General features: G+C 58.6%; 1 protein-coding gene across 4 annotated transcripts in view; it reads right to left on the bottom strand.

The window, feature by feature from the left end:
- Acot7 (acyl-CoA thioesterase 7) overlaps window positions 1–19,133 on the bottom strand; it is a 76,225-nt gene that overhangs the window by 51,266 nt on the left and 5,826 nt on the right. For 2 of the 4 annotated variants that reach the window (XM_047542516.1, XM_047542520.1), the window contains exon 2: window positions 3,099–3,216. In XM_047542516.1, the coding sequence (XP_047398472.1) occupies window positions 3,099–3,216 (118 nt within the window). Of the gene's footprint in view, window positions 1–3,098; window positions 3,217–6,942; window positions 7,183–10,068; window positions 10,214–11,281; window positions 11,365–19,133 lie in introns of those variants that run through there. The other 2 variants (XM_047542506.1, XM_047542527.1) reach the window with 2 other exon arrangements.

Genomic DNA, 19,133 nt, shown 5'->3' with positions numbered 1-19,133 from the left:
TGCGCTGCTCGGTTGGCAGAGCACAGGCACCGCAGGGTAGTGTCGTCTGAAGGGCCCTGGCGTTCGCAGAAAGCCCAACGAGCTTCACCGTCAACTTGAAGTCACCGCCGCATTAGCCCCGAACAAGGGAGTCGGCGGCCCTTTGAGGATCTGGCTAGGCGTCGCCATGGAGGCCCATCTTCTTCCAACAGAAGGCCGTTGGGTCCACGCTGGAAACTGCTGCTGAGGGCAGCAGCTCCATGGCCATCCCAGCTGGACCTGGGGACAGCGCTGCAGCTTCTACGCGGCCTTGCTGCTTCACCTGCACTGCAACCGGTGGGGCTGGCGTCTTCCCTTCAACCTCCTGAGCGACCCTGGCCGGCCTCCGCCTTTCCTCCTGCAGGGCCTCCCCTCCGGGCCCTCCTAGGAGGGAGGAGAGTGAGGGCCTGGCTCTGGATCCCTCTGGCTGAAGGGAACGTCTTGTGGCTGGTCCTCCAAGCGGCCTATCCTGCCCCTGAGTCCTCCCCAGTCTCTCTCTGCCTCCTGACTGCCATGAGCTGAGCAGCCCCCCACCACACCCTCCAGTGCCTATGATGCTCTGCCTCACCTGAGGCCCAAAGTGACTGAGCCAGCCGACTTTGGGCTGGAACCTGAAACTGAGCCAACATAAACCTGTCCTCCTCTAAGATGTTTTTCTCAAGTGTCTGCCACAGTGACAGCTAGGACAGGCCATGTCACCCCCTCACTAGGGAGCTCTCTAGAGCAGAGTGGGGTGTCCCCTTGAAGAGTACTCCCCCTGCACCGCCAGGCTCAGCTCTCAGGCTATCTGGGAGGCTCACCACACCATCCTCACCAAGCTTAGCCATTTCTAGTTTGATTTAAAGTGAGAGATGTATGGCTCTTCCTCTCAGGTGAACTTGCAGGGGCCACCGTAGAGGTATCAGATGTCCTGATTTCAGGGTCATTATGTCTCAGGAACCAGGAAAGCCCAAGGACAGGGAAACAGAGCCGGTGGAACAGTCAGCACACACACCATTTCTGATTAAGCTTACCCACTTATAGGGGTGCAGTTCATGGCGCCCCAAAACTGCAAAATGACACCAAAGAGCAGGTGTTGATCGGGCTGGGCTACAAAAAGGTCTGGGGACATGGCTCAGTGGTTAAGCATACATGGGTCCTCATAGATATGGAGAAGGAGAAATTCCCAGGATAATGAGGCCTGAGAAAAAGAAGTAAAAATGAAGGTCATGTACTGACAGCCTTCATCTCCCAGGACCAGGTGCCAGCTGCAGGCAGGGAGGAGGCGTTTTATCATCCTTAAAAGAAACAGTCCCTAGGAGGCGTTCATCTCCCCCAGGGTAAATCCTCTCCTGTCGCTGCCCACAGACCTCAAATTCCCAAGCGCCCAAGAAAACTGAACGCACCCTAGACCGCTCCTCAGCATGACCTACATACACCCAGTCCATTTCTTTGTTCAGTGGCTCATTCTTAGGAAAGTGGGTCCACAGGCACCATTTTATCCCTCCTGCACCCCTGAATAAACAGCTGAGATGACTTGTGAGGGCTGCATCCTGCCCGGTCTTTTTGAGTGAACAGGTTCAATCCCTGGTACCAAATACGTATATACACGTACATACATACATATGTGTGTGTGTGTGTGTGTGTGTGTCACTGACCAGGGCCGGGCTGTGGCTCGGCAGCAGAGCACTTGCCTGGCACACACGAGGCCCGGGGTTCCATCCCCAGCTCCGTCCCACTCAAAAAAAAAAAAAAAAAAAGTCACTGATCACTGACCACAGATCACAAGAGCACATAAAAGAATAAAAACTTGAAATATTTCAAGAACCACCACAACGTCACACAGTGCGCACGTTCCGTCCAAACAAAGGAGCCTCAGGCGAGCTCCATGGAGTCGCCGAGCAGGGCACCTGTGGGGCGCAGAGGCCCAGCTCTGCACAGCCGGATGGGCAGGGCCAGCATGTCCTCCCTCCATCATGCCACCTGCTCCACAGAACTAGCAGTGCCCCTGTGGGCCCCAGGCCTCGACTCACCTCCACTCAGCCCCGTGGTGGGGTGGACTGATCACAAGCCCAAGCCAGGCCACAGCGGGGTCCTGTGGTCTCTCCCCTTCTGCCCAGGAGTGCTAGCAAGGCCCAAGCACATGGCCATGGGCTCCCCATGGTGCCACCTTTCTCCTCCTTTGCTCGCTGTCTCTCTCCCCCTGGCCAGTCTTCAGAGAAAACGTCAGGTCCCAGAGGTGAGGGATACCCAGCTGCAGAGCCTGCCCACCCAGTCCTGGCCACACGCGTCTCTCACTGTGCCGCTGCAGGGGTGGACATGGGCTGGTCCTGCCATGGGCACAGCTATGTAGACCAGTTGAGCTTCAGGGCAACAGGAAGTGGCCGAGGCCCAGAGAGCCACAGCACTGGTCACCAGCCGAGGTGGGACCCAGGCTCAGGGCTGTCCGTTACAGACATTCCAGCCCTTGATGGCTGCGACAAACTCCCACCCACAGGGCCCGCTGGGCTTCAGACAGAACAGCCAATGGGGCTGGCGACACGCCTCCTGGCGGAGCCCAGACCAGGAGGCGAGGTGGTGAGAGCCCTCGTCCAGCTCCCCCACTAATGCAGGGACGTTCAGAGTGCGACACCTGGACTGAGTGTGACCGCGTCAGCCCATCCCCATCAGAATGGACGGCTGCTACCTGCAGGGTCACTGGGGCTGCCCTGGACAGGTGTCTTCCCTACTCCTCTCTCTCTGCTTCCTTCCTGCCAGGAGGGGAACAGCTTCCCTCCGATGGGCCCTTCTGCCAGGACGTGCTGCCGCGCCTGGGCCCAGCGCAAGGGAGTCAGCCACCTACGGACGGAGACCTCTGAAACCAGGAAGCCCAAACACCTTCCTCCTCTGCGCTGTCCTCACAGCGATGAAAACGCTGACCTACGACAGCCTGCCAGCTGGAAGGAAGCTTGTCTCCAGCATTTCCCAAGCCGAACATGATCCCAAGGGGTCCCACCAGGCCTGCTGGGGAAGGACAGGGAGGGCTTGAGACTCGGGTTCCATCCTGGCGTGGCCTTCGGGGTGCAGAGCAGGGGCCTGTCCGCGGCCCGGGCAGCACCTACCCCATTCTGGCTGTTGCAGTGCCGGGTGCTGATGATGGCCCCGGCCTCCTCAATCATCTTCAGGATGGTTCCTCCGTGGACGTTGCCGGCCACATTGGCATCATCTGGCCGCATGATCCTAGGACGGGAGAGAAGGCGTGAGGTGAGTGCAGGAGGCCCTCCAGAGGGCTCGAAGGCTCCCCAAGGACGCAGAGGAACCCCCTGCGGGTCTAGGGTCTCCCCCACGCCATGCTCGTCAGAGCCGAGTGCCAAACTGACGGGCGGTGGAGGTGGCTCTACGTGCTCTTTAGGGACCCAGGGCACCCAGCCTGCCTCGAGGAGAACCCCGCCCTGCCAACTGGGACCACACAAGCCCTGTCGGCCCTGACGGGACAGTAACCCGCAAGGCAGGGCGGCAGCACCAGTGCTGGGCCTGGCGTGCCCATAGGTGGTGCTCCTTAAAGGGCAGTACCAGTGGGGACCTTCAGCTGAGCCAGAAGCAGGCGGCAGCTCAAGGGCTGACATGCCCAGAGAGCCTGCGTCAGGCATCCAGGACACAGACCGGGACTCCAAAGCTTATCCAGGGGCCACCGCCCCGGTTAGCAGTCCCAAAGCCGCTGGGTAGCCGTGACTAACCTGAGAACTGGACACAGCCACACCGTCAAGCCCCCTGGGGCCCGTCAGCAGGGGACCGCGGCTCCTCACCTGCCATGGGGTGAGGGGCTCCTGAGGGAGCCCGAGGTGGTGTCCAGGCCAGCTGAGAGCCGCAGCCCAAGGTCGGTGAAGACCGTCCCTGCTGTGGGCACCAGCAGTGGGGGTATCGTGAAATGTCCAGGCGCCCAACATGCCAGTGACAGTCCCACCATGGGCACCTCTCGCGGAGCCTGTGCGCCCCGACGACTGCAGGCCAGCGGTCCCACCACGGGCACCTCTCACAGAACCTGTGCGCCCAGATGACTGCAGGTCAGCGACACCGTCTCTGGAACCCGGAGTCGGGGTGGGCTCTGACCTGGCCAGGGGCTGATCAGCACTCTCCAAGCAACCCCAGCCCCTCCCCAGCAGCTGGGTGTCCCCGGTCAGCTGCCAGGCACGTCCCTCATCTTCTCACTTTAAACCAGGCACTGGGACAGCCTGGCCTCACCTGACCACGGCAAGGTAAACCACACCCTCAGCCACGGCCTGCGCACAGGAAAAGTTCCACAAATGGAACCAGCAGCACGTTCTCTCTTCTGCGAGAATCTAGGAAGGGCCCACTTTCTAGAGCAAATGAAGGCAGATCCCCTTGAGCGACTGGCAGCTGCCTGCATCCGCCCCCACCAAGTCACCCTTCACCCTGGGTGAGATGTCGGGGTGGGAACCAGAGCCCACTCAGTGACTTCTGGCCTTGGTACCAGGTAGGACCCAAAGGTTACAGAGGGTCAGGGCAGTGCATAGTGTCCAAGAGGCAGTGACATGTGTAATGTGCACCAGAGAACCCCAGAGCACAAAGCAACTTCACCTGCTTCTAACGTTCACCTGGAAGTATTTCATATTTTTAAAAACTGAGTTTCTGCTAGTAAGGGTTTTTGAGATTTTTAAAGTCTGAGTTAAAAAGCAGCCCGCAACTGGTCTCCTTTGATTCTATTTTTTGTTTGTTTTGTTTTTTGGGGGGTTTTTTCCAGGGCCTTGTACCTGGCAGGTGCTCTGCTGGGGAGCTAAATCCCCAACCCCATTCTGTTTCTAACTGAGCAGGAGGGGCCTCCCGCCTCTGGCTGCACCAGGCAGGTGGTCCCTTTCCTCACGCCAGCCTGCACTGCTTCGGGCACAGGACAGCTGAGGCTGGCTGGGGAAACAGGGCAGGGAGGAAAACCGCCCAGCTCTCCACAGGAGCACCTGCGCCAGGGCAACCTGGTCCGCTGCTGCAAGCCACACTTAGCCTCCTGTACAGGGAGGCCCACGACACCGGCTGGCCAAAAGCAATGCTGCTGGCCAGAGAGGAAGGACAGACCAGGGGCCGCAGAGCCAAGGAGGAAAGGAATCCAGCCAGCAACCAGGAAAGAGGCAGTCGGGGGAGCCTTTCAGACAGGTGGCCAGGGACAGCACAGGGGCCAAAACAGGGCCTGCAGTTACCCAGCCCTGAGAACCAGAGGTTCAAAGGGAGGGACTGGCTGCCTGCTGAGGGACACTGAGCCACCACTGCCCGCTGCCCACCCCAGGGACTCTGGCCCTTGGTGCTACCCCGTGGGAATAAGCACTGGGGATGCCAAATGTCAGAACTGCCCCGCCCCCAGCCTGGCCACCTTCCCACTGGCCCTGGGTCCTGCATCAAAGGCTGTCCTAACTCTCCAGACGAACTGGCCTCCCGGGCCGGGCCAGGCCAGGCACAAAGCACCTTGTTTCTGACTGAGGACTCTGCTGTCGCCTCCTCCGCGAGGCCTGAAACCCAGCTCACGCCCCTGCCCCCAACGGACTCCCCACAGCGCGGCCTGGACGCCTGGCCTTCCTTCACCCACTCCAGGCCTGCTCCAGCATCTGCCTCCCTCCCTCCTGAGCCTCCACCCTGGCTGACCAGGAAGTGCCTCCCCTCCAGCAGCAGGTGTGGGAGGCACGCAGGGAGCCCAGACCCACGGCCCCCATCCAGCTCGCGGTTCTCAGTTTTAGTAAAGACACGCAGGAGAAGGGCCCGTGTTCTCTACGCTCTCAGCAAGGGGAAGACAAGAGGTCCTGGCAGATCAGTGCCAGCGTGGGTGGCGGGGCTCCAGGCCAGGGTCTGGAGGTGCACACGGGGCGGCCCGCGGGCACATCAGGGAGGTCAGGTTTCCACACGTCCCCCGAGGCTCCAGGTCCCAGGCGCACCGCCTACCTGACATGCCTACCCGGGCCTGGGTTGCTGGGTCCAGCCAGCCCGTGCCAACCCTGCACTCCCTGCCCTCTACTGAGCCCAGAACCCCAGGGACAGGCTCCTGCACAGCCACCTCCCCTCGGCCAAGCCTGGCCGCTGCCCTGGAAGCCAGCCTGGCGGGGCTGCTGACTCACTCCGCCCCCACCTCGTCCCAGCTGCTCCTCTCCAGGTCAGAGCATCTGTCCAATAGGCGTGGGATGAACAGGCCAGGCAGGGCTCAAGGCTAGCCCCAAGGCCAACCCCCTTAGCAGTGTCCCCTCTGACGTGAGCAGCAGGCGATGACAAGGACCCTCAGGAAGCTGAGCAAACACAGGTCAAGGAGCCACCCCAGGCTCCGGGAAACTTCCTAGACCTGGAGGGGGAGCCAGGGGCAGGGATAGAGCAACATTCCAGGGAGAAGGGGGGCTTCAAGAGGGGCCCCACCCCAAGACCAGCAATGTGTTCCAGAAACAAAGCAACCCCAGGAAGCTGACATGAGGCCCACATGGCGGTGAGGACAAGACGGGCTGCAGTCACAGACCCATGGTGCCACACAAGGTTGGGGACAGGCTGGACTCCCCTCTGGAAGGAGGGGCCCTCGGGGGACACTCAAGTAGGGGACTCACACTCAGATGGGTGTTTGGGAAGATGGCCCTGGTGTCTGCCCAGGTCCCGACTCACCCCCCACCTGGCTACCCCCAAGGACCTCTGGGAGGTCTGCTGAGACTCTCCAGGCCCTTCCTGTCTGCAGAACAGACTCGGCTCCCTCGTAAGGCACTTGAAGCCCTGAGACATCCAGAACTTCCACCTCATCTCATCCGCCCTGGGGAGCTTCCTAGCCACCCCTGCCGAACCCCTGCTGTGACCGGCACACCCAGCACCACACTCAGCTGAAGGAAAAGGACCACCTGAGAATGGGGTGATTCAGATGCCACCTCGGGAGGGAGACGGCCTCAGCCCTCGAGAGCCCAGCAGTTCCACCGCAGGTGGCTGCCCCACAGGTACCTCTGCCCGACATAAACCAAGTGCGGACCCAGCAGCTGGTGCAAAGCCATCCGTGACGCGGAGGCTGGCCGCTCCCCGACGTCCCCGCCACGGCACCGCAGCAGTCTTCGCATGGCAGAGTCTCGCTCAGCTTGAGCAAGAGGCAGGAAGATCTGAGGGGCACTGTCAGGTACAACATGGTCAGGCACAGACCAGTGGGGACAAGTGGCCTGGGAGCACCTCGGGAAGCTTTCGCTGCTCCTGGGGAAGGGAACAGCACCTGGATGAGGGCTCAGGGAGCCTGCAACCTGAAACTAAGGCACAGCTCAAGACACTCATCCTGTGCGGCCTTGGCCACCTCGCCGTCACACACGGACTGGCCAACCCATCCCAGGAGTGCCCTGCAGCAGTGGCTCTCTCATGCCTGTCCCTTTCTCCAGGGGGAAAGGTAGAGGCCAGAACAAGCAACGAGACCGTGGAACACCAGGAGGAGCCACTTGTCCCCGGCTCATGCAGGAACCCTAGCAGCTGGAGCCTGTGGCCTAAACTACGTGACTACAAATGATCTTGTTTCGAATTGTCCTTGCTGATGTGGCTCAGGTACGAGGCGGCCACTCTGCCAGGGTGGCCCAACGCAGTGACTGACGTCCTTACAGGGAAACTGACCCGAGACCCACAGGGAGGAGGCTGTGCAAACAGGAAGAGACTGAAATGACATGGCCACCAGCCAAGGACCTCCAGGGATAGCCCAAAGTCACCAGAAGCTGAGACACCTCCCCTAAAGTCCCTAGAGGGAGCGTGGCCCTGAGGACGCCAGCTGGACCCCAGCCTCCAGACTTGCCCTCCAGCAGGGAAGACAGGTCCTGCTGCTCGGTTTGGTTTTGCTGTAGATGCACATGACACTTTTATTTCACTGATTCACTTTTAGTGGAGCTTGCACACGCCAGGCAAGTGCTCCACCACAGAGCCCCGACCCAGCGTCCCTGCTGGTTTAAGCCGCCTGTTTGTGGTCACTGCTCATGGGAGCCCCTGCCCAGAGGTCCCTGTTCCTCCCACGGAGGCAGCAATGAGTGGCACAGGTAGGCCCACACGGCCTCGGTGGCCGACCCCTGCCCGCCCCTCCCACAGCATGCTGGGAGTGTGGCCAGGGTCTCTGACTCTGCCTCCAAAATGTCAGTGCTAAAATTACAACACGGCTGCCTGAAAACCATGGCAACCGGGGCGGAGCAGCGCGGCTTCCTCTGCTCTGAAGCAGGAAGGGCAGCCAAGCAAGCGGCTTCACCAGGACAACATCCGCTCCAGGGCTCTGCGGCACCAGACAGGCAGGACTGGCCGCTGCCCGTGCCGGCCAGCAACCAGCTACACGGACACCCACAGGCCCCAGCAGGTGGCCTGAGGACAAGCCAGGTGCTGGGCTCTGACCTCCTGCAGACAGAGCCACGGTCAGGATGGAGGTTTCTGGACAAATCTTGATGACTGTCAGGTGCTGCAGGTGGCGGTCAGGGTGATGGCCACAGAGGCTGTGCCCACGCTCTGGGGGCTGCAAAACCTGTGGTTCCAGGGCAGTTGCCCAGGCCTGGGAGGCAGGGTGGCCACTCCTGGAAGAAGGGCTAGGGCTTCGCAGCAGGAGGGACAAAGCAGCATGTGCCAACTGCTGGACCTGGAGGGCCAGTCGGACACAGGTGAACACCTCATCTTCTATGGGACTCTGCTTCAACAGGTTGCCTAAGAAGTTTCTGCAATGTTCCTCCAACCCTCAGAGACTTACTCCATGCCCCAGAATAGGACAGGGGCAAGAGAAACAGACGAGATAAGAAAAGTTTCCAGCCTGGCGCAGTCTGTAATCCCAGCAGTTCGGGAGGCTGAGGCAGGAGGATGGAGTTCAAAGTCAGCCTCAGCAAAAGCAAGGCCCTAAGCAACTCAGCGAGACAGTCTCTAAATAAAATATTAAAAAGGGCTGGGGATGTGGCTCAGCAATTAAACACCCCTGGGTTCAATTCCTGGAAGAAGGGAGGGGAGGGGAAAGAGTGGGGAGGGAAGAGAAGAGAGAAAAGAAGTTTCAGGGCCCTCCAGGGCCCAGGGAAGAACAGGGTAGACAACTCACCACGGTTTTTTTTTCCAGCCTCACACTTTGGTCAGAGCAGGGGAGGAGGGACCAGCACCCTAACCCCAGGACCCTGAGCTCTCAGGGACAGGGGTCACGTGTGGGAAGCGCAGCGGGGCTCCGCAGACCTTGGGACACTGCGCAAGCCAGCAGGGAAAGGAGCACCTAGAGGCTGCGAGGACAGGCAGCCGCCATGTCCCAGGGACTTGAACCCCCGGGGCCACAGGGGCTGGTCTTCCTGTCCCAGCTTTGGGTGACCATCTGTACGTCCAGAAGCCACAAGCACAGGGCCAGGTAGGTGCACTGCTGACCCTCCTGGCCACACGAAGCCAGTCAGTCTGCCAGGCACAGGGGTCACATCCCTCCCACCCCGGGGTCTCCCGACACACCATCTTCCCACAGTGGGCCCCACACAGCCTGGGGGGGCTGTGACTGGCAGCACCTGCTCAGCTGGGAAGCCATGGCGGCCGGGACACCCCGGGCTCAGGTCCAGAGCAAGGCCAGGCAGCAGCGGCAGTGGTTCCGTGGCCACTCACCCTCCCCACCATGCAGGGTGAGGGCAGCCTGCCTGACCTGGGCCAGCCTGGTGGGAGCACCGGCTGGCTTCCTGGGCTGCCCAACCTAAACAGGAAGAGGTTGCGTCCCCAAAAGCCAGTGGTCATAGAAACCACCACGACTGACGTGATTCTGCGAGCCCTCCCGGCCGCCCTGCCAGGAGGCAGGAGGGCAGGAAGGCGGAGGGGCAGCCCCAGGACAGCCTCTGGAGCCTCTGTGGTGCCCCCGGGGAGGCTGCCCACCGGCCTCCTCGGCCCAGGCCAGCCTTCCGGAGCTCCAGCAAGCAGGCAGGAGAGGAGGTCACGGGCGCTGCCAGGACTCGCCAGACCCGAGCCCACCTCCCGGGGCTCAAACCCGCCCCGGGCCACCTCCCTGTGCGCCAGGGCCTGGAGCTGGCCGAAGAAGGCGCCTCGGGTCGGGCAATCCCACCCCTGCCCTCCGCCCTGCGCCCTCCCGCTGCCAAGCGCCCCGAGGGCTCCGCGGCCCACCTGGCCTGCATTTCCCCACTCGGCCTCCCAGGTTCCGCTGGGTGTGAGGAGGAGTCAGTCACAGTGGCCCGCGGCAGGTGCAGTGGCTGGGCCCAGGGGCAGGGCCCGCTGTGTCACCACCACGACCTCACCCAGGACCTTGCCCCGGAGCCACCCTGTGCAGGGCAGCTTTCCCAGGATCCTGCAACCAGCGACTGAGACAGAACCCCCAGGGGGAGGGGCGGCGGCACGGGGAGGTGCCACCAGATGGGGCCATGCCAGACAGTCCAGCCAGGTGACTCGGAGGTGTCCCTCCTGAGCAGGCTCCCGCTCGGCCCCTGACACCTCTGGGTCAGTCTCCCAGGCCTGCTGTCAAAAGGGAACGGGAGGCAGGGAGGGCCCAAGGCCAGACAAGCTGACAGCCTCTTATGGAAGGCGTGGCTTCCGCTGCCACTCAGTGCCAACAGTCCTGGAGGACTTCCCAACTGGGGCCATTCCCGTGGAAGCAGTCCAGGTGAGTTATTCTAGCGGCACCAGCGGCGCTGCCAGCAGCCCCTCTCACCTGTTCGTGAAACGAGGGAGGAGGAAGCTCTAGACATGAGCAGCATCCGCACTGGGTCCTACAGTCACAGTGGGAAGTGCCAGGCTGCCCTCACTGTCCTCAGCCCCACCAGCCCAGGGATGCTGCACGCCTGGAACTGGGCAGAGGAGACTCAAGGCACCTTGGCCTTCCCCGAGAGCCTGGTCCATCCTGACAGGGGTCACTGCCCTCAGCTGCCCACCAGGTCACTTTGTTATTTTATTTTGGTTTTGCTACTGGTGAACCCAGAGGTGCTTTACCACTGAGCCACATCCCCACTCCTTTTATTTTTTATTTTGAGACAGGGTCTCAATAAATTACTGAGGCTGGCCTCAAACGTGCGATCCTCCTGCCTCAGCCTCCTAGCTGCAGGCTCCAGGAATCCAGGCGCAGGCCACTGCCCCCTTCCCTGGTCCGAGAACCCTGAAGCGTTTTGTCCACAACTCTAGGTGCCCAAGGTCCAGCCAGTCTATCTCCCTCTTCAAGACAGACAAAAGGTCCCCAAGGCCCTGGGGTGCCATTTTAGTGACCAGAGTCCTCAGGCCCAGGGCCTAGAAACCACAGCTCTGCCCACCTGGTGCACAGAGCATGTCTTACCCAAACACGCCTCCACCACCCCAGCACTCCCAAGGACCGTCTCGACAGCCAACTCACTGCTTGACCTTCTCCCCGAGACAGGCTTCACTGCCTCCCTTCCTGAGGACCTGGAGGGACAAGGCTCGGCACAGCGTGAGCATGGTCTTCCCGGGCCGCTGCTGCTCTTCCCCAAGCTGCAGCCAAGCAGAACGCAGGGACAGCTGAGGCCCCCCGTGCTGTGTCCTTTGGACTTGGCCCCATCCATCCAAACAGGCATTGCCACCTCCCTAAGCAACCCTGGCTTCCCTCCCCTGGCCCCAGCGCACCCCGAATGGGCCTCCATGGTAACGGAGGCGGAAGCCCAAGCCATCAGCACAGGACGGCCTGTCACATCACAACCATGAGGTGCTGTTTCCCTTCTAAGTTGAACAAAAGCCATTTCAAGCAACAGACCGAGATGTCCACCGCAGTGCTTTGCAGCCACCAGGAGGAGGAAGCAACCCTGTTTCATCACTGACAGGGAAAGAAGCAGTTATGGTGGATCCACATGACGGAATATGGCTGGACAGTGAGAAGGACTGACGTAGCTGCCAGTGCCTCCGAGATCATGGATGGACCCTGAAAGCGTGCATCGCACACTGAATGAAGCCGTGCACGCGAGACACGGAAGAGGCCGATCTGCAGAGGCAGAGGCAGAGGCAGGCCAGGGTGGCGCTGGGGCTGGCCAGGGGCATGGCAGCGATTGCTGAGGTTGCAGGTTTGCTGTGGGGTGGAGAGAATGTTCTGGAATCAACGGTGGTGGCAGCCGCACCACCTTGGGCATCTCCTAGCCACCACTGAGTCCTGCAGCCCAGAGGGTGTCCGTCCATCTGGGAGTCACAGCCCAACTCAGGTGCCACACAGAGCGGCTGGATAGAGGAAGCCGCGGGCAACGGCAGGCTCCCCGGGCTCCGGAGGAGGCTGCGTTGGTCCCACGTGGCAGCAGCCCAACGGACACCACGCCCTTGTCCCAGAAAGGTGTTCCCAACATCGCCTAAAGAAACGCACTGCTGGGCAGAGGCTCCCTGATCCTCAGCCAGCAGCCCGCGAGCAGAGGCCGTCTCGGCGCCCCCGCTTCTGAGGGTGCTCTTCTGGGGAAACGGGCGCCAGTTCCTATAGCGCTCAACACACCAGAGATGGCAGCAGCTCTTCCCGTCCCCCACACCTGGCCAAAGAGCAGGGGACCTCACCTGAGTACCAGGGATTAGAGCTCAGGGAGAGGCAGGAAATGGAACAGGCAGCTCAACCCCAGAGACCCGGAGCCAGGCTGGCAGAGGGCACTGGGGGATTCCAGGGTGATTCTGCAACCAAGTCCCGCTGGAAGCGGAGGCCACATTCCTCCTCGGAAATGCCCCTCATCCCTGAGGAAGCTGACAGGCGGCAACTTAGGTCCAGCTCCATGAAGACCTCTCGGAACTCAATAAGAAAACGAATGATGGCCAGGGGTGGTGGGGGCACACGCCTGGCATCCCAGCAGCTCAGGAGGCTGAGGCAGGAGGATTGCGAGTTCAACTTAGTACGACTGCGTCTCAGAATAAAAAATAAAAAGGGGGTGTGGCTCCGTGGTTAAGTGACGCAGGTTCAATCCCTGGTACCAAACAAGCAACAAAACCCAAAGAGAACAAATCACGCAATTTTCTAAAATGGTCAAAAGACTCAAATGGGAAAACACAGGTAGCAAATATGCACGTGAGGACCCAACGCCATTAGACGTTAGGAACACACAAACCCCAGAGAGACCCCTGCACCCCTATCTGAACGGATAAAGCTCAAGGACTGAACCAAGAGCCAGTGAGGACTGGGCTCTCCTCCCTGGAGGCCAGAAATACAAAATGGCACAAGCACTGCAGAAACAGCAGGCAGTTTCTCACTGGTCCGTCACACACCTGCCACACACACGGCCCCGCGCTCCTCCCGGTGACCACACGCACCAACAGCAGCAGCTGTCTCCCAGGGCTTGAGGTAGAGGCCCTCTGTCCAGAGGCCCTGCTGGGAGAAAAGGACTGAGTGCTAGAGACCAGGCTAGCCCCGCGTCCAGCCTGTGGTTACAGAACTCTAGAAAATCCAAACTAGCGCCAAGGACGGCAGATAGCAGCTGCCGGTGGGGGCAGGAAGGGGGAGAGGTGGTGGGGGCAGGAAGGCGAGAGAGGTGGAGGACAAGAAGGAGCCCCCTGTGGTTCCAGGCCGAGGCAGGCCGAGGCTTATCTTGATGGGGCGATGGCTTCACATTTACAGACACAGGACAGTTGATGAGATCGCACTTTATCTCTGTAGATAAACTACACCCCAAAAAGGCAGCTGAACACTAGCCTCCCTGCCACTCCCACCGCTGCCCTTAGGGGCCACAGCAGCCAGAGCAACCCTTCTAGAACTGAGTGTGACACGGGCCAAGAAGGATAGCTTCTCCTCACTGGTCCCCATCAGTCACAAGGCCCACGTGTCAATGTTACCCAGGTTAAAACTTTGATCCTGAGAAGACGCTGGTAAGAGAAGGAGAGACAAGCCAGAGACTGGGAGAAAACACCGACAAAACACATCCAATAAACACCTTGGATCCAAAATATATAAAGCTCTCCCCTCTGCCCTCTGCCCTCTGCCCTCTGCCCTCCCCTTTTTCAGTACTGGGGATTGAACCCAGGGCACTTTACCCCTGGGCCACATCATTTTGAGACAGGGCCTGGCTAAGTGGCTTAGGGCCTCACTAAAGTTGCTGAGGCTGGCCTCAAACTTTCGACCCTCCTGCCTCAGTCTCCTCAGTCTCTGGGATCACAAGGGTGTGTCACTGAACCCAGTTACAAGGCACTCTTAAAAGTGAACAATAAAAAAATGAATAAGCCAGGGTGGGGATGCAGCACAGGAGCAGAGCACTTGCCTAGGGTGCTCAGGGCCCAGTACCATCCCCAGCAAGGCAAAGAAAGGAAAAGAAAACCAACAGCCCGTTAAAATCTGGTCAGAGCCAGATGCACACGTGTCATCCCAGTGACTTGGGAGGCTGAGGCAGGCAGATCAAGTTTGTTTTTTTGGTGGTCCTGGGAATTGAACTCAGGGCCTTGTGCATGCTAGGCAAGCACTCTACCAACTGAGCTATACTCCCAGCCCCAGGCAGATCAAGTTTAAGGTCAGCCTCACCAACTTCGCAAGACCCTGTCTCAAAAAAAAAAAAGAAAAGGCCTGGGGATTGGCTCAGCAGTAAAGGGCCTCTGGGCTCGACCCCCACTACCAAAAAAACAATATTTAGCTGATGACCTGAAGGAACACCTCAGGTGGTGAAGTACATAAAAGAGGTCCCGCGTCTTATGTCACCGAATGGCGCTATCAACAGACGCCACAGCACGCCTGTTAGGAAGGTCTAAACCCAGGGTCAGCACCAAACGCCGGCGGTGTGGGCCACAGGAATTCTGCCGCTACGGATGGGAACACAAAATGGTACCGCCACCAGGGAAGGCAGCCCGGCACTTTCTACGAAACTACACACGCTCTTTCATTAGTTCCAATCTATGTTCTATTAAATACATAAAAACACACGCCAAACTCAGTAGTTCGTGGAAGCCACTAAAGCAGAGTCTAGTAAAAAGTTCTGGGTGGATGTGCTGAGTCACCGCGGCGGCAGACAGCTCCCAAGGGCTCCACTCTTCCCGCGGTGGTTATGAGTGTCGCCACTTCTAAGGGGCTGGCTTTTGTGAGTCGGCGGGGCCTGCTGTCACCCAAGCACAGAGCATCACCACCGGGGCCTGGCTTCCTGGGGCGCCGGGCATCAAGAGCCACTCGGCTGCCAGAGCCGAGACCCACACAGCTACACCTGGCCAGCAGAGCAGCGAGGTCGCAGAGGAACACGCAGAGCCTGGTCCTGCGGGGACGAGGGCCACCAGCTACAGCACTCCCCCTCCCCGCGGGCCAAAGCCTGCCCAGGCAGCGCCTGGGGACCCAAGAGGCAATGAAATCTTTGGCCTGGGGCTGAAATAAAATCAGAAGGCAATGAAATCTTCAGTCTGGCAACAGGCTGAACACGTGGCAGGCACCTAGAGTCCCAGCTCCTTGGAAGGCTGAGGCAGGAGAATCCCGAACTCCTGTGCCAGGGTTCAAGGTCAGCCTGGGCCACATGGTGAGACCCTGTGCACTGTGTTTTTTAAAAGAAAGAAGAACGGGGCTGGGGCTGGGCTGAGTGGTGGAGCTCTTGGCTAGCGTGTGTGAGGCACTGAGTTCGATTCTCGGCACCACATAAAATAAAGATATCATGTCCATCTACAACTAAAAATATTCTAAAAAATAAGAAAGGAGATGAAGTGTGGGCGCTGTCAACATTCCCCACGACACGCACCAGGGCAAGACAGGGCGGGGGTGGAAGTCCAGGCCTCTCCCTGGGGACAGCAGGGCGGACAGCAGGGCACACCGCGCGCCTCCCCAGGCTCCAGGAGACTGGTTCTGGGGGCACAGGTACCACAGGGCCTCCCCCAGGCCAGGCTGCACCTGCTTCAGGCTCACACCCAGTGGAGAGGCCACATGAACCTCTGACCAATCCCGGCCACTGAGAGCCAGAGCTGGGCGTCCAGTCTCTTCCCAGCCCTGGACCCCTCCTCGCCGCCACCTGTCCCCTTTACATTTTCTTCTCATACTTCTTTTCTTCCTCTTCCCACGTTTACAGGTGCCCTGCAGTTGTGCGCAGGATGGGACCTGTTCCCACACAGCCAGGCCTGCACACCAGGGCAGGGCAAGGCGGCCCACGCCCCGCCAGGCCCGCCGCCCTGACTCCCCTTTGATTTTCATGAGCTCCACGCCCCTTCTTTTCCTTTCCAGTTTCCACACCTGACAGAAAACATAGGACCTTCGACCTTCGGAGTTTGGCGTTTCCACTTAACGTGATGGTCTCTAGTTCCATTTTCCTGCAAATGACAACCTCACTGTCATGACTGAATAAAACCCCACTGTGTGCGTGTGCCACACTTTCTTCACCCTTCATCCGAGGACAGACCCTGGGCTGCACCTGCCCCCCACCCACGTCAGCTGCCCCTGCCCGGGGTCAAGACAGGCGCCGAGGCCCAGAGAGTTCAGCTCCAGGGAGACTGGACTCCGGTCATCTTACTGACCCGGGCTGGTTACTTCTGCTTCAGTTTCCCCATCTGTAAAAGGTGGACGACTACACACACCTGTGATCCCCATGTCTCCGGAGGCTGATGTAGGAGGATATCAAGTTCAAAGCCAGGATCAGCAATTTAGTGAGGCCCTGAGCAACTTGGTAAGATCTTGTCTCAAAATTTAAAAAGGGCTTGGAATATGGCTCAGTGGTTAAGCACCACTGGAGTCAAACCCCAGGACCAAAAAAAAAAAAGGTGCAATTGCTGTGCCTCCTGGAGATGAGCACTGTGGGGGTGGACCGGGCTGCAGCCCCCAGGGCACCAGGGCACCTGGCTTCACAGCCCATAGAGAGGGTGGGAGATTTGTTTTGCAAACACAAAACATATTAGCCAGGCACACATTCTTGCAGGAGACTCAGGAGGCTGAGGAAGGAGGATGGCGAATTCAAGTCCAGCCTCCAGAACTTAGCAAGACCTTGTCTCAACATAAAAAAATAAAAAGGGACTTGAGTATAGCTCAGAAGTAGAGCACCTGCCTACCATGGGGTTCCATCCCAGCACTGGGAATTAAAAAAAAAATTCGTTCTCCCGAATCGTTCACTCCCCTCTGAGAGCTAACTCCCCAGCTGGTTTCAAACTGATCTGCCTAAGCCTCAGATGCCCATCCAGATTGCAGGGCCATGGGGCAGGCTCAAGAGCAGGGCCTCACACATGACAGGCAAGTGCTCCACCACTGAGCCAGCCCAGCCCCGGCCACAGGATTTCTTTCCTGGGTGTACACCCTAAAGAACCCAACCGGGTCTCAGCAGAGAGGTCCCAATGAGTGTTCAAGTTCACAGTGGCTAAAACTGGGGCAACACACATGTCCAGCCACAGGAGGGGATGAGCGTAATGAGACAAGGAAATAACAGAAATTGCTGTAATTGTGTCATGTAGTAATAAAAAGCTGTATTTGGTATTTGCCTGGACTTGTAAAACTAGAACAAAGGCGCCTGGTGACAAACTTGCTGTGAGGCAGGACAACACTCCTGAACAAAGCCGATATGAACCTTTATCTATGATGTGAGCGGGGCTCCTGGTACAGTCGTGTTCTGGTCTTTATCAGTGAAGACCAGAGCATGACTCAGCTGAAAAACCACTACTTAAACCCCTGGACTTTTGGAGAAAACTGTCAGCAGCACTGTGACCAGAGGACTCCATGTCGCTCTGTCTGACTGCCCGGCTGCTGTCCACTCCATCACTGATTGTTGATCGACCATTGTCACCGAGGCCAGACGACTGACCACCTCTCCCGTCACACGATTGCTACCCAGGCTCTGGCTTATGGGACACCCGAGGACATCCAAAGACATCTGAGGAGCTGAGAGAGGCTACGGTTGAGAAGAGTCCCCTCGGTCTTGTTGACTGACTTCTTGGCTAAGAGAAGCTGCATTGAGTAAGTCCATGGGGACTGGACTCTAGGTGAACAAGGGAGTGAATCTTCAACGCATTTGTGATTTGCTATTTTAAGGAATGTTGAGCGTGCATTGCGTGAATAAAATCCACTTGTTGGAACCAAACTCGATTCCTCTCTCACTGCTCGCGACGATGAGTGAAAGGCAGTCCATGTGGAAGCTCTTCAGCCTTCCGAGGCAAGGACACTAGACATGCTACCCACAGGTGAACCTCGGGGACATCATGCACGGTGAGATGAGCCCTCACCCACGGACAGGTACCACATGGTCCCACCTACATGAAATCCCTAGTCTAGTCAATTCAGAGCCAAAAGCAGCAAGGGGGCCACCAGGACCTGGGGAGCAAGACGGGGACAGAAGCACCCTCACCAGGTGAAGGTGCTGAGGACGGAACCCAGCATCTCCACACGCTGGGCAGGGCTCTAACATCAACCCAATGCAATTTTTAAAAACTGGAAAAAACTGAAAAATATTGTATGTGGGAAGGGGACTTGTATCTAGAATATGTATCTAGAATTTGTTCTTACAAACAAATCAGTCAGTGGAAAAGCAGGCAACGGCCTGACTAGACCATTCCCAAAGAAAAGAAAATGACCAACAGGCACGTGGAAAGGTGAATAGCCAGTGTTACCCGGCACGTCCACTCCTAGGACAGCTGTTCCAACCCACCACACTTCTTATAACAAACACCAGAAGTGGGGTCAGGGACTCCAGGGTCCTACAAGTTAGTTCACTGCCAACACTAAATCCCAAAGTCAGTGCAGACCCCTGGACACCTGTCCCAAGTCCCAGGGGTGACAACCCTTGGTTATGAGGAGTTCCCAGGGGCACCTCCTCAAGCTCGATTGTTGCTCTTCGAGCTGTTTCTATTATTGCTGTCTGAGGAGCACCATGTTGTTTTCCAGCTCACAGATGAGGACAGCGCTTCCTATTTCAGGTTTATTATAAAGGACAAAACCCAGAAACCAGACAAAGGGAAGACTCAGAGGCAAGGTAAGGGCACAGAGCTTCCTGCCTCTCTGAGCCTGCCTGACCCCAGTCCCAGTTTAGGGCTTCTTATGAATGAAGATTTCATGACCAAATCACTGACCACGGGTGATTAACTCAACCCTAGGCCCAACCTCCCCGGGGGAGGGGGAAGTTCCAATCTTCTAACCCTGCCTAGGGCAGGGCCACCGTCATTCATTAGCATACAAAGACATGCTTGTCACTCTGGAGACTGGGGTGTGGGGGTTACAGGAGCTCCATGACAGAGAACAAAAGACTATCACCCCCTGCAAACTTGACTGAGGGCATGTTCACACAGAAACACCACCGCAGCTGCACAGCAGGGGGTGACCCTACAGCATCCACACCAACTGGGCA

Source organism: Sciurus carolinensis, chromosome 1, assembly GCF_902686445.1.
Source record: "Sciurus carolinensis chromosome 1, mSciCar1.2, whole genome shotgun sequence".
NCBI classification, from domain to species: domain Eukaryota; kingdom Metazoa; phylum Chordata; class Mammalia; order Rodentia; family Sciuridae; genus Sciurus; species Sciurus carolinensis.
Note: the sequence above shows the minus strand (reverse complement) of the source record. Positions and strands in the feature narration are given on the sequence as shown.